Genomic DNA, 15530 nt, shown 5'->3' with positions numbered 1-15530 from the left:
TAAATGAAGAAGATCATGATAATCTTATATATTAAAAATAAAACTTTTATCAACCATTTAAATGAGATTAATACAAATAATTATTTTTATTTTTAATACAGTTTAATTTTAGTATTTAATAACAATTATAGCTTTTTGCTATTTATTTTATTTAAATGTTTAAAATTAAACTACATAATGATTTAATAATATAAAATAATTAATATTTTTAATATATTTAAATCTTCTTAAGATTAAATTATGCTAAAAAATAAAAGATATAAATAAATAAAAAAAATTAAATTTATAAACACTAAAATTAACTTGCGCTACAAGTAAGATTTTACTGTAATTTAATAATAAAATTAATTTTAAATGAATTTAATACTTAATAATAAATTTAAATATTAAATTATAATTTTAAATTATCAATTTAATTCATGATTAAGCATAGTAATTAATTTTATTAAAACTTAAAAAGATTTTAATACAATCTAAAAAATACAGAACTCAGCCATATATTATACCAAAATAATATTTAACCCCAACCTATAACAACCAATGGCAATGAAATGTGAGAAACAGAGAAAGAGAGCCCACTAAAATGGCATCTTTGACAGTTAGTTCACCACTGCTAACATCTCCAACACTTGTTTCTAGCCATTGCTCTCCTCGTTTAATCTCCAAGAGAACTGCAAGATTCTCTAACACTAATAGTACAATCCAGTTATTCTCTTATTCACTTCAATTTCAACCACTCACTTCCTTTCATGATTCACTCAGAACTTCAAAAACTGCTCCTATATCAGCAACTATGGCTACTGGGTAAGTTGCTAGGTTGTTTGGTAGCTTAGAAAATTAACGAAAAAGAAAAAGAAGATTTTAAAAGCTGCATTCTTTTAGTGGGTTTTTGATATCTAAACTTTCTGTTTGCAGAATTGTGAAAGAGGTTCTTCCGCCTGCTCTAACTTCTACTTCAGACCCACCTCCAGTCTTTGATGGGACTACAAGGTATAGTACCCACTTGCAGCAACTGTTTATTCGTACTGATGATAATTAATTACTATGTTGGTGAGATATGTGGCCTCCAATTGTTTGATTTTTTCGTGTCTAATCTAATCACTGTGTGTTTGTTTAAGGTTGTACATTTCTTACACATGCCCATATGCACAGCGTGTGTGGATTACTCGCAACTGTAAGGTTGTTTCTACTACTTTTTAGGACTTGAGTTTTGGTTATTTTAATCTCATCATGTTTCTCCATACATATTTAAAGAGGTGTAGTTCTACGTAGACTTGCTAGTGCTTACCCTTTTAGGAATTATAAATTTTAGGGTTTTAACATCTCAATTCAGCCAATCAGTTGAATGGAGATTCTTTTTCCAAAGAGTAGCTTATCTACAGCAGATAACAGTTGTGAAGTTTTCTTTTCCTCTTTTACTGTGTTATTTTCCTTGATTATGGTAAACTTGTCTTTTTATTGTCTATAACCAAATGGGATAACAGGGATTGCAGGATTTGATAAAATTGGTTCCTATTGATCTGCAAGATAGGCCTGCCTGGTATAAAGAGAAAGTCTACCCTCCTAATAAGGTGAGACTATGCAATTTCAATTTGCTTAAGATTGTTTTTTGATTTCATATATCCTTGAATTCAGTAATGCCCTAATCAGTCCTTCAAAGTATCAAAAAGTGTACTAGTACTTGTACAATGATCATAGCTATTTTATTTCATGAACATCCAAATGCTTGTCCATGTAATTTTGGCCTGTAGGTTTCTTTTAAATTATGTTTGGATGCTCAATTGACATTTTAGTTAAATGGCTGCTATTTTGGATTTTGAAGTTATTCTGAAATAATAAAAAATGGTTGGGCAAAGGTGAACGAAAGGGATTCTCTTTTACGCTAGGTGAGATCGATAAGTTGATTGCCAGTGAAGAATTGAGTAGGCGGATTGGAGTAGATGAGCGAACTAAATGGCTAAGGATTGTGCAAGAGCAGTACAATTTGCTTGCTTCTGAGATAAAACAGATAACTTGTAGGTTTCTCACTCTATTGGCATCAAAACTAATTCTCATTTTGCTAAGCAATGCTAAAATAATTGGCATCGTGAACTTCTTCTTTACTAATCAAATTTTGAGTTGGGGCTGAATGTAGAGATGAAGGATGAGATAAGCAGATGTCTAAGGTTCCTGCAAAACAGCTAGAGTCTGCTGTATGAAATTTATTTTTGCTTTCTTTCTGGATTGTTTATGCAAGAAGTTTATATAGGTACCTGCACTGGAACACAATAATGAAGTCAAAGGGGAATCTCTCGATTTGATCCAGTACATTGATAGTAACTTTGATGGACCATTACTTTTCCCTGATGTAAGAATCAGAGCTGCCTCTGTTTATTGTTTTCATCTCTTCATCTAAATAAAATTCTAATATTTTGATTCAAAGGATCCTGCAAAGAAAGATTTAGCTGAAGAGTTGATTGCCTATATTGACTCATTCAATAAAGCTCTAGTTTCCTTATTTAAAGGAGAAGCAAATGAAGCCGGTAGGTTGGGTGCCTGGTGCTATAATATTTCTTAATCTGCTAGAAACTTAAATAATGTGATAGTGCGGATGAACTGTCGCAGGTGCTGTACTTGATTTCATTGAAACTTCCCTTACCAAATTTGATGATGGACCCCTTTTCCTTGGGCAGTTTAGTCTGGTAAGGACAAAAGGTTGTTGTTTATCTTTTGGTTTTGATATATGCTTCCCACAAATTGCTGGCTTGAGCTATCATTTTAATCAAGGGTTGGATAACACACTTTCTAGCAGTGAGATTTAATCTGGATTCTATTCTATTTGTTTCATTTAAACTAAGTAGGTAGGGATTTATGCTCCTTTTTCTATAGGTGGATATCGCTTATGCTCCATTCATTGATAGATTTCAACCTGCCTTGTTGGATGTAAGGGATTATGATATCACTGCAGGAAGGCCTAATCTGGCTGCTTGGATTGAGGTAAGATAAAACAGGATCATGTGTCTTTGGAACTTTTTCTAATTCCATCTCTAATTAAGCTTCATTTCTGCTTCTCTGAATTTGTAGCCTCCCATGTTTCTTATAGTACAACATGTCGTCTTCCAAATCAGACTATCTCATGTTTCTGATAATACGATATGCCACATTTGGCAAATTCAAACCATTAAATTCAAATTTAACCGCTAGTTTTTCTTGTAAGAAATTAATTTTATGTTTTTGAAGAGTAGTGATTTTTTATGTGATGAAGTTCCGAATGGACATTTTTAATTTAATGGTTCAGATACAATAAATATTTTCAGTCATGTTCAGGCTAACTTGAGAAGATCTCATTATGTTTTTAGTAGGGTGTTTGTTTTGGTAATAGCCAATTAATTATAGACTAATGATAAAAAATCCAAACCTTTTCAAATCTTTGCAATTTTAACCAAATCTTTTCATTGTTACAATTCTAACCTGATTTGGGGATTTTTTTTTTTTGTTTTAACTTTTGGTCACTTGGATAGAACTGAAAGCGTTTATTCATATCAGTTTAGAATTGCAAAAGCTAAAAGGTTTGGTCAAAATCGCAAAAAGTTGAAAAGGTTTGGACTTTTTTTATCATTAGCCTTAAAAACAAGTGGTATTCTAGTCAATTTAGTAGGAACTCTTTAAGCTGCTGAAGCGAGAAGCCTGTAAGATTTGCCACCTCAGATGGAACTTCTATCCAACTTTTTCCTCAGATTGCTTTTAAATTGAGTCAGAACTTTCTTGTATAGATAAAAGAGCAGTTTTAGATGGCTCCGTCAACTACTTGAATCTCTGCCTAACCTGGTTAGAGCTAGTGAGCTTGAATCTTTCTTTTCTGCCTCTCCATTCACTTCTATTCAGGATTTTTTTTTCTTTGAAATGGTTTCAGTTTTGAATGACTGAAGCATCTGTTTTGTCCAATAAAAAGAAACAAAAGAACTTATCATGTAATAAGTAACATATAATATATGTAGAGTTTATTTATTATTGCTTATTTACTTGCAAATCATACCATAAATTGTTTTGCTGCAGGAGATGAACAAAAATGAGGCTTACAACCAAACCCGGCGAGATCCGAAGGAGTATGTTGAAAGCTACAAGAGACGCTTTTTGGTACTTTCTGTTTACTGTATTGTAACTAAAACTTGGAATTTCCTGAAAAAGTTACAGATTGTGAGTGATGATACCAATAACTTCTAATTTCTTAACTCCTGTTCTTGTGCAGGCTCAGCTCTAAGCTCAATATTACTCTCTCTCCAGCCATGAAGTCAGTATTTTCTTATGCTAGCTCTAAAGGACCTAATCTATATATCTTATTTGTTGAAGTGCCAATAAATTGAAAGGCTTTTTACCATGTGTTGTTAGGTCCTTGTCGAAGTAATAAATTGTGAAATAAGCAGCTTATACTGTATAATGATATCAATAATCTCTTTAGTACCTTCTTTGTTGTCAACATGGTTGGCTATTTCATTGCATCACAAATCTTTACACCATGCGGCCATACAAGTAGTAGTCATTACGCCTTTCTTTCTTCAGTCAGTGTTGTAGGAGCAACATCATCTTCAGCGTTCTCTCGTCATCTACGCGTAATGTTTTACTGTTCGATTATCTTATTTATGACTGGAGTAGAATTACAGCATAGTTTTTGTTATGAGAAGATTTAGTTCAAAAGATATATAATTGATAGTTCTGCAATTAAGATCAGATCAATTATAGCACCAACAGGACAAAGTTTAGTCCAGCAGTGCACTAGCATATATTTCAGCAATGTGTTGCATAGTTTGACAAAGTATTTATAACAAGCATAAGCCTAATACAAATGTATAAAACAATTTTATGGCTCTTAGGAAGGAGATGGGTGGTCTAGAGTTTCATCGCTGAATTCTTAGACACTGGTTTTTTAAATGGAGATTACAAATACATTATTTAGTAATACAAGAAAGGTAGAAGTACAAATGCCTAAACAGTTTTATCTGTCAACGCAAAGCAAAGATGGAATTTAACAAACAAACTTGAAAACAAAAGCCTTGAACCCTAAATGAACTTTTTGTTTACTCTTTTAACTTTTGAAATGTGCTTGATCTTGTATCTCTTCACCTTGCAGTCGCCTTGTAAGGTCTTCATGTACTCCCGACAAAAAAAGTTCTTGGAGTTTGGAAATGTTCTGTAGACCTTTAGGAAGAAACCTAAAGTTTGGAGCATAAAAAAACTTTGAGAAACTTTAACCTTGGAAAAGCTCCATTCACTACCTCAGTCCACTCCACAAGAGACTCAGAAATGATCATGAGAATTTTAAGCTCTGGGAAACCTCTAGCCATACAAAAACTCTCTACCAATGATCTTTGCGTTGAAGGCTTTCCATAGAGTGGAACATTTTAATTTGGGAAGATATTGAAGGACTGAAATTGATTCTCTGATAGATCAGAGTATGTTAAATATAGCTTGGTAAGGTTATCCATTGAGGCAAGCCGACTGGGCATGTCAACTAGGGCTCCCACTAATTTAATCTCTTGAAGAAGATATGGAGGGGAAAAAGGTTCAAATTCAGATTGTGAGCGTGTACTTCCAAAGTATGCCATCTCTGTTTCTAAAGACAAGGAGATGAGGTTTTCCATCTTCATGATGGCTGAAGCTAGATCACTAGCATGATCTTCAGAGACACGGGTAACATTGAGTTTTCGGAATTGGGTTAAGGTGGCCAATTCATTGACGATGCCATCTCTAGCATACACACCTTTACGAGTTTGAAGGTTCACCAAAATTCCAATCTCTTTTGGAACTCTAACTCCGCCGTTATTAATGGAATCGCACATCAGAAGATGTTTCAGTTGTTGGATCTTTAGCACCTCTATTGGTAGTTCATGTAAAAGTCGAGTCCACCTTATATCCAAAGATTGAAGTTTCTGAAGAGATTACCTAAAGTTCGGGGAAGCTTATCCAAATTTGAGCCAATCAATCCCGAATATGTCAGTTGAACTAAGTTTAATCCAACTTCATCAGGCATGGATTCTATGCCACCTTCTATATCCAGGACCAACAGGAATTGCAGCTGGCAAACAGATTGCATGCAGGCCGAAGAAAGACCTTGATAAGAATCATCAGCATCTTCAGCACTCATAAATAAAGTACGAATTTCCAAGTTTTTAAAATCAAGAGCATTGTTCTTCCTGCCAACTTCGAATACTGCACGCACAAGTGAATTTGCAACTTTAGAAATAAATTCTTGTTCATCCACTTCAATAAGGCATAATTTCTTATACGGGTCAACAACTCCTACACATTCAGACTAGTGATATTCTTGAAGCATTCCTAGGCCAAATAACTCTCGAATGATATTTTCAGCTACAACCTCTAAGCTTTCTCTTGCTTTAGCTAGTATTAGACCTTTGGCCACCAAAAGCCGAACCAGTTTATCTTTTCTTGTATATGTCAGGGAAGCAATAGAAATATAGTCTAAGTGAAGAAATTGTGATTGTGAGCTTTATTGATCTGTGATGATTTTTACAAGTAAAATTCTAAGATTACAAGTATGAGTTAATCTGTTATATACATATGCTGAGGGGTAACGGTCCTTAAGTTACCTAATGTCCCCTTATGATCTATGTCAACGTTCTCTTCTAGTCTGGGAAAGGTAGAAGCGACCTTTCTTCCTTACGGAAGAAAGGTTGCTCATTTTTCCTACTGCAAAGGCCTGTGATGAGATGTCTGTACAGCTTTCTGCTGTATAGACCTAAGGCCTTAACCTTTGGTCTTTGTCCTTTGGTCTCTGAGTTCTTGCTTCAGAGTTTGGTTCTTCAACACTCTTCCTCAAGGTGGGTTTGAATAAGTTGATAGAACCCATCTTGCTGGGAAGATTTTGGTGGTTTGCTTTGTCCAGAGCCTTCGTAAATATATCCGGCAACTCTTCGTGACTTCCGACGAATGGGGTCTCAATTTCTTCAGATTGAACTTTTTTTCTTATGAAATGGCAGTCGACTTCAATGTGTTTAGTTCGTTCGTGAAAAATAGAGTTTGATGCGATGTGCCTGGCTGCTTGATTGTCACAATACATTTTCGTCGGGCCTTTGCATTTTATTCCCATGTCAACAAACACTTGTTTAATCCAAATGAGCTCGCTAATTGTTGACGCCATGGCTCGATATTCAACTTCTGCGCTTGATCTTGCAGTTACAGTTTGTCTTTTTGCTTTTCCATGTTACTAAGTTTCCTCCTACAAAGGTGCAGAATCCTGAAGTTGACTTTCTGTTACAGCTTCCTGCCCAATCTGCATCAGAGAAACCAACTCTAGTATTAGTATTATTATTTTTCATCAAAATACCCTGACCTGGGGTGCTTTTGAGATATCTAAGAATTCTATCAATAGCATCCAAGTGGCTGGTACGAGGAGCATGCATAAACTGGCTTACCATACTTACTGCATAAGCAATATCAGGTCTATTGAGCGTTAGGTATTTTAACTTTCCTACTAGACGCTGATAATTGATCTATGTTATCTAATGAGTCTCCATCTTCCAAATTAAGTTTGATATTAGTTTCCATTGGGGTATATATAGGTTTGACTCCTATTTTTCCTGTTTCTTTCAAAAGGTTAAGAACGTACTTTCTTTGAGATAAGAATAGGCCTTTATGAGATTTGGCTATTTCTATCTTGAGAAAGTATGATAGTTGACCTAAGTCTTTGATATCAAATTCTCCTTTTAGTTTTCGCTTAACTTCTTCAATCTCCTCATTATTATTACCGATTATGATAATGTCATCTACATATACAAGGATAATAATAGTACATGTGTGGGTGTGTTTTACAAACATAGAGGAATCAGAGGCACATTTGTTAAAATTGATGTTTAACAAAATATGGCTTAGCTTGGCATACCATGCTCTTGGAAATTGCTTTAATCCATAGATAGCCTTTTTGAGTTTACATACCAAGGAGTGATCTGATGAAGACTTGTGGCCTAGAGGAAGGGTCATTTAGACTTCTTCGTCTAGAGACCCTTGGAGGAATGCGTTTTTCACATCCATTTGAAACAGACTCCATCCTAAGTTAGTGGCAACAGATAATAGAATGCAAACAGTACTCATTTTCGCTACGGGTACAAAGGTTTTCTGGTAGTCTACCCCATAGGTTTGGATGAACCCTTTTGCTACTAACTTAGCTTTATATCTTTCAATTGTACCATCACATTTGTACTTTATTTTATACACCCACTTACACCCGACGAGTTTTTTATTTGGTGGCAGAGTGATAATATCCTAGGTATCATTTTTTTCTAGGGCCTGGAGCTCTTTCTTCATGGCTTTACACCAATTGGGATTAGAATTAGCTTCATAAAAAGATGTGGGTTCGGTATGTATTGTGAGATTGCCTAGGTATGCCTTATAATGATTTGAATACTGAATTGTAATTAATGAAGCGTTGAATTGGATACGACACCTTGTGGGACACATAGTCCCTTAACCTGGTAGGAGGTCTGGTTGGTCGAGGGGATCTTCGCAAGGCAATTTCTTCTTGTGACTCATCTTGTTTATTACTCTCATGCTCTCCCCTTGAAGGAGTTGCCTCAGGAATTGCCTCTGGAATTGGCTCTAGAATTGGCTCCCTCCCCGGTGGAGTATCCTGTATTTGACTATCAAAAAAGAAAAGGTTATGCAGAAATAATAAGGTAAGGGGCCCATGAGTTTTAGTTGGGCCATTTGTGAAGTAAGGTTCACTTTCAACAAATGACACATTCCGAGAGATATAGGTTTTGTGAGTGGAGGGATCATAGCATTTATATCCCTTTTTTTTTTCAGAAGAGTATCCTAGGAACACAGTTTTGACCGAACTCTTATCGAGTTTGTGGTGGCGTTTGATATGGACAAAGCTAGTGCAACTAAGAATTCGAATGTGCTCTAATTCTATTTTTCTTCCTTTGAGAATTTCTAGAGGATTGAGATTTTTTAGTTTGGTGCTGGATAATCTGTTGATGAGATACGCAGCAGTTAGGAGGGCATCCGACTAATTGTGAGTTCAAGGAGATGCCTGTTTTTTCTTTCAGAAACCCCATTTTGTTCGGGGGTATAAATGCAGGTGGTGTGATGCAAAATCCCTTCTCTGAAAAAGAAGTCTGAAATTTTTTTATTTATGTATTCAGTGCTATTGTTTGAGCGAAAAATTTTAATTTTGGCATTGTACAGATTTTTAATAAAGTTAAAAAAATTTTGGAAATAAGTAAAGACCTCATTTTTTCCTTTTAACAAATAAACCCAAGTAGTGCGGGAGTAATCGTCAATGAATGCGACAAAGTATCTGAAATGATTGTATGAGGTGACGGGGGCAGGTCTCCAAACATCAGAGTGAATTAAATCAAACATATTTTCAGATATAGTAAAAGATAAAGAGAAAGGTAACCGAGTATGTTTAGAGAATTTGCAAATGCCACAACAACAAGAATTTAATTTTAAACAAAAAAGCTGGTTTAAAATTTTATCGGACAGATGCCCAAACCGCTGATGCATCAACATTCCTTGATCGGCTGGACTGGTCGAGACAAGACATTGGTTGGTGGAGTTCATGAGATAGTATAAGCCATTTTCAAAACGTCATTCACCAATCGTTTTCCCTATGATTCGATCCTGAAACAATATTGTAGTAGGTGAGAATAAAACATTACAATTTAAGGTTTTAGTTATTTTTGCAACAGATAATAAATTAGACTTAAAGTCAGGTAAGAGCAGAATATCTTGTATATTATTGTGAAATAAATTAGAGGAGCCAATCTGGCTTTAGCTCGACCTTCGTTGGCAATGATCACATATTAGGAATCTGTAGGCATACAATTTTGTAATTTTATTGGATCTCGCGTCATGTAATCGGTTGCACCAAAGTCAATTATCCAATCTTGAGAAATTTTTAAAAAATTTGTGCAATTTCTAGATACTAAACCTAACACACGGGGTTGCTGGTGCTGAATTATGGATTGAAGCTGAGAAATCAACTAGGAGAGTTGGGAATTTTCTGTCGGGTCGGATCCGAGTCGAGTCTGTTGTGCAAGTTGGGTCGAATCCGGGTCAGCCCAGCCATTGGAGTTGGGTCGGGTCAAATTGCTGAAGCCGGGTCAGGTGTAGGTGTTGGAGTCGGGTTGGATCGAATTAAAAGGATTCGACTCGCTACTTAAGTGACAACCCGACCCTAGCATATCTTCATAACCTTTAGGGTTACATGTGGTCAAGCCGCCAAACTTCCTCTCTTCTTTCTCTCTTCTCCCCCCGCCTCTTCCTCGCTCAATTCTGCTATGACTTGGCCGCAAGTGAGGATGGAGGTGCCAACAACGGTCTTGGGTGGGACCCTGCTTCTTGCAGTGGTCGCACCTCTCGACGCTGGCAGGCGCTCCTCTCGCTCAAGCTGTTTCTCGAGGGTTTGAGTGAGTAAGGTAGGCTTTGTTCTTGTTGTCGAGGTTAGCGGTTGCGCTCATAGTCGTGCGTCTAGTCTCTTCCTGTTGGATGATGGCTATGACGACATCGATTCTAGGAAGATTGCTTGATAACAGGATTTGCGATCTCAAAGCTTCGTAGCTTGAGTCTAATCCCCCCAGGTATGTATACACCAGGTCCTGTTCTGCTCTCCTTCTTGCTTCTTCTGGTTCCTCCCGTCTGATCAGTACCTCAGTTGCATAACTCGTGCTTGTCCGAGTCCCTTGCTTGATTTGAGCTAGTTCTTGTTTTAAATTAAAGATGTGAGCATAATTTTGCTCATGGCCATATAGGCCTTTCATCTTTATCCAGATAGCCTGTGATGAGTCAAGTAATATGCAAAGTCTGGAAATTTGAGGCTCAATGGTGTTTGTGAGTAATGACATGACCATATGGTCTGTCGTTTGCCATTCTTCTATTTCTTCTATTTCTTCTTTGGTTGGTTGGTTTGGATTGATTGGTTTTGGCTTGCTTCTGGTTCCTGTAATGAACCCTAATTTCTTTCTGCTGCTCAAGCTGATATAAACAGACCTTAACCATTCGAAATAGTTTTGATTTTTAACACAGTGTTGGTTAATTTTGTGATATCACTGTGAGACATGATGAAAAATTTTGAAGTTGGGTTGGTAAGTGATGACAGAATTAATCCTGCTTTGATACCATGAAAAAATTGTGATTGTGAGCTTTTTTGATCTGTGATGATTTTTATAAATAAAATTCTAAGATTACAAGTATGAGTATAATCTGTTATATACATGCTGAGGGGTAACAGTCCTTAAGCTACCTAATGTTCCCCTATGATCTATGTCAACGTTCTCTTCTAGTCTGGAAAAAGTAGAAGCGACCTTTCTTCCTGTAAAGGCCTGTGATGAGATGTCTTTACAGCTTTCTGCTGTACAGACCTGAGGCCTTGATCTTTGGTCCTTGTCCTTTGGCCTCTGAGTTCTTGCTTCAGAGTTTAGTTCTTCAACACTAAGCAGGACTTGAGACGATGAGGAAGATTTTCATAGTTTGCTAAATAAGAATCCTCACCTTTGCTGGGTGCTGTAAAAGACGATATCATAGGAAGAACATCATTATCTTGAGACTTTCTTACTGGCATCTCAGTGAAGAACATCTCTTCTCCATCGTCTGATTCATGGCGGAAGTAGAAGTAAGGCATATTTTATTTGGGTGGGATTGAAAACCGAAATATAATCTAGTTTGCAGCCCTTCTGCAATTTGCAACTCTGTTATGAGAAGAAGGGGGAAGAGAAGAAGAAAGAGTGGGTGGCTTTGGCTGGGACTTGTCTAATTGTTTGACAATTAGGTGAGTTCTATTTTTCAACAGGTTGTTTGATTTGAACAAGTCGCATTATTGAACACTACAGAAAATTTGGGGTTAAAAAGCAAATCATATCTCTTGACTAAATTATCTATGTACAAGTTCAAGTTGTGTTTCCTGTAAATTATTTTACTGTGCACTTGGCATGTACTAACACTTACCCTTGGTTGTATCCCATTTTATCAATTTATCCTCCAATCCAATAAAGCATGCCAACAAAATGAGATTTAAAAAAAGAAAAACAGATGAAAGAAGTTTCTAGGAAATCAATTTTATCATATTTGCAAATGATAAGACCAAATGAGACTCAAACGTTGTGGCTCAAAAAAACAGATGTTAGGATATAAAGCTACCTCAGTTTAAGGGTTATATTAGATTCTGAAAATATACAACTGCAGAAAAGAAAGTTAAGAGATTAATAGTTGTGATACTTTGATATTCTGAAAATTAAACAGTTACCAATTTACATATAAATTCAGTTACACTATTAATTCAATACTTGTAATTTATTGGTTTAATGTCAATTTTTGTAGTTTCACTATCATTCGACTTCTTATTAATTTAACTTTCATTTAAGCCTAACTACATTGATTTTTATAGAGTTAAAAGAAAAAAAATTGAAAAGAAATATATAGTCTCATAATTTAATTCTAGTAAATTCTGATAAGTTTTAGATTATCTAACAAGACAAGAAAATTTTATTTTTTGCTAATAGCTAAAATTATTAACAATATTAACTAATTTAGATACAAGTTATTATAGAATAATTCTCAGAGTATTAAAGCATTACAATAAAAATTACAGGATCTCTTCCATCAAAAGGTTAAACTGAAACTGAAAGGTCAAATTTTATACCTTGCCAAAAGGCTAAAAAAAAAAGAAGCAAAATCATGGGTTCTATCATATTGAGGCACAAAATGAGCTTAATGTCAACGTTAGTGGAGAATAAAAGCAAAAATAAAACATAAAAAATCTATGCAATCTAAAATACATCAGTTTGCCTCCATAATGATTGGCTGAAAATCACAGTGATTCCTTTCCTTAACCCAATTTCCTGCAAGTGGCGTCCAAGATCAGTACATAAACTTGGCCGAGTAAATTAAACACTGGGTTTTACTTGTAATAAATGTGAGGACTCCTGCTCAATGCAACAATTGAATATTTTTCACCAATTTGTAGCATAACTGAAACCAGGATAAAGCCTAATGCAAGAGTATGAAACAATTACATTACGCAAGAGAAGTATTTGGTACTGAGATGATGATTATATCATGAAGAGAAGTATTTGGTACTGAGATTCATCATCAAACTTCTGTTTTTCCAGTGGAGATTATAAACATTGTTAAGAAAACAAGAAAGTTGGAAGTCTACATTTACATCTGCCAATTCATACAGAGATGGAATTTGACAATCGAACATGAACCCAAGAAAAAAAGGCCTTGAATCCTCCTTGGAGTTTTCTCCATGTAGCGCTTTAATATTGTCAAGAAATTGAAACTTTTAAAATATGTTTGATCTTGTAATTCTCTGCACCTTGCAGTCGCCTTCCAAGATCTTTGTGCGCTCCCCCACAAGAGAAATTCTTGAAGTGCGGAAATGTTCTGTAAACCCACAGGAAAAAACTTCAAATTCTTACAATAACGAAACTCGAGATACCTTAAATTTGGAAAAGCTCATTGACTATCTCAGTCCACTCCACAAGAACCTCAGAAGTAATCTTGAGAATTTCCAGCTTAGAGAAACCCTCAGCCCCACAAAACTCTTTACCAATGAGCTTTGTGTTGTAGGCTTCCCATAGAGTGAGTTCTTTTAATTTGGGGAGATGCTGAAGAACTGAAGTTGGATTCTCTGATAAATTAGAGTAGAATAAACCTAAGCTGGTAAGATTGTCCATGAAGGCAAGCCATTTGGGCATCAGAGCTAGGCCTCCGCATAAAAAAAAAAAAAAAAAAAGCTCTTTAAGAAGATATGGAGAGGGGAATGTTTCAAATTCACGTAAAGTCTTAACCATGTACCTTCAAGATATGTTTTCTCTGCTTGTAGCGTTAGGCAGATGAGGTTTTCCAGCTTCATGATAGTTGCAACTAGCTCACTTGTAAGCGATCCTCAGAGACTTGCATCCAAAGTCTGAAGTTTATGGAGATTGCCTAAGGTCCATGAAAGCTTATTCAGATTTGAGTTAAATAAGCGCAAATGCCTAAGGTGAACCATATTTCCCGCTTCATCAGGCAAGGATTCTATGGCACCTTGTATATCCAATACTAACAGAAATTGCAACTTGCAAATAGCTTGCATACATGCCAGAGAAAAAGGCCTCGATAAGAATCAGTAGCATCATTAGTAATCAGAAACAGAGTACCGATTTGAAGACTTTGGAAGTCAAGAGGATTGTTCTTCCCATCATCTTTTATGAAAGCACGTACAGGTAAATTTGCAGCTTTAGCAATAAAATTTTGTTCATCCACTTCAAGAAGACATAATTTCTTATACGGGCCAGGAACTTCTAGTGCTTCATACCTTTGATCTACTTGAAGCATTTCTCTACTGATTAACTCTCTAATAATCATTTCAGCAACATCCTCCATCATTCTCCTCTTTTTTCTGGTATTAGACCTTCTGTCAACAAAAGCCGAATCAGTTCACCCTTCCTCCTACAGTGTCTCCTGCAAAAGATTGAAATGTAGTCTAAGCAAGATTGGAGATGAGGCAGAAGCTTTTCATAATTTGATATATAAGAAGAATTCTCATCTTTGCTGGGTGGTATAGCAAATGTCACAGGAACGACATCATCTTGAGGGCTTCCTCTGGGCATCTCCATGTAATACATCTTTACTCAATCGCCTAATTTGCGACTAAAATACAAGTAAGGCATAGTTCTAACACTTGATTTGCTGTTCAACTTTGTTCTTGGCTTAGAGATGATATGATCTAATTCTTTCTACTGTAATTTTGTACTGTTCATCACCATCAACCTACAGTCTGCGAATTACTGATCACCGCCACCATCACCGACCACCACAACCACCTTTGTTTCATCAAACACAAACTTCATCATCATTAACGCAGAGTCTGCAAATTAGACACACATCAACACTCAATCTCACACCTACAAAAACACAATACACAATCCTTAAATTACCCATATACGTCAATACTGAATCTCACATCTACTAGAATACAATACACATTCTGCAAATTAACCACGTATATCAAATTACCGACACAAATCAACACAATCTCATATATGTAATTGGTAGCACCAACCACCCATTCGTTGGCTTATCATTCAAGTTAAAACACAGAAAAAGACCGACTTTGTCTTTCTCGTCAATCAAACATGAAATATGAAAAAAAAAAAAAAAAATCACAGAACAAAAAATAATCAAAACAAAAAGAAACCCGCAGTTTCTCGAAAATGATCTTCATTATCAATGGCCACTTGTTACCTTGTATTACGATAGTAGCATATGAGACAAAATCCTAGAGAGAGAATTTGGGAATTCTTTATCTTTTCTCATGTGTTCTTTCTTTATAAATGTGCTCTAGGCTTAATTATAAAAAAATTCTCCATTTATTATCAAATTTAACATGTAATTTTAAATTTCCAATTCAAGGCTAAACTTTGACACATTAATTTTAATTTTCAGCTAAATTGTGTTAATATAGTGTAAATTTTAGCAAAAATTTAAAAAAATTAAAAAGTTAAAAACCCGACCGACTAAACGGTTGCTGATAGCCGATATTAATAATT

At 35.5% G+C, this 15530-nt stretch overlaps 2 protein-coding genes across 3 annotated transcripts; one reads left to right on the top strand and one right to left on the bottom strand.

Moving 5' to 3' along the window:
* The first annotated feature begins 534 nt into the window (after positions 1-534).
* On the top strand, positions 535-4443 carry LOC8264803 (protein IN2-1 homolog B). 2 transcript variants are annotated; one of them, XM_002525018.4, is made up of 10 exons: positions 536-804; positions 916-990; positions 1119-1179; positions 1485-1571; positions 2249-2347; positions 2423-2522; positions 2605-2681; positions 2869-2976; positions 4036-4116; positions 4229-4443. In XM_002525018.4, the coding sequence occupies exons 1-10, from the start codon at positions 584-586 to the stop codon at positions 4238-4240; spliced, it is 921 nt and encodes a 306-aa protein (XP_002525064.1). In that variant the 5' UTR covers positions 536-583; the 3' UTR covers positions 4241-4443. The 2 variants fall into 2 exon arrangements, with proteins under 2 accessions (XP_048232021.1, XP_002525064.1); XM_048376064.1 differs by lacking the exon at positions 2249-2347 and having other exon boundaries at positions 535-804.
* Positions 4444-13043: 8600 nt separating this feature from the next.
* On the bottom strand, positions 13044-15219 carry LOC8264800 (disease resistance protein RPM1). Its single transcript, XM_048376241.1, is given in 5 exon segments — positions 13044-13346; positions 13348-13454; positions 13457-13705; positions 13795-13926; positions 14139-15219. Coding segments are annotated over 4 exon segments (498 nt in total). The 5' UTR covers positions 13853-13926; positions 14139-15219; the 3' UTR covers positions 13044-13262.
* Between the last annotated feature and the right edge of the window lie 311 nt (positions 15220-15530).

This window comes from Ricinus communis, chromosome 6 (genome assembly GCF_019578655.1).
Source record: "Ricinus communis isolate WT05 ecotype wild-type chromosome 6, ASM1957865v1, whole genome shotgun sequence".
NCBI classification, from domain to species: Eukaryota; Viridiplantae; Streptophyta; class Magnoliopsida; order Malpighiales; family Euphorbiaceae; genus Ricinus; species Ricinus communis.
This window is presented reverse-complemented; position numbering and strand designations above follow the sequence as displayed.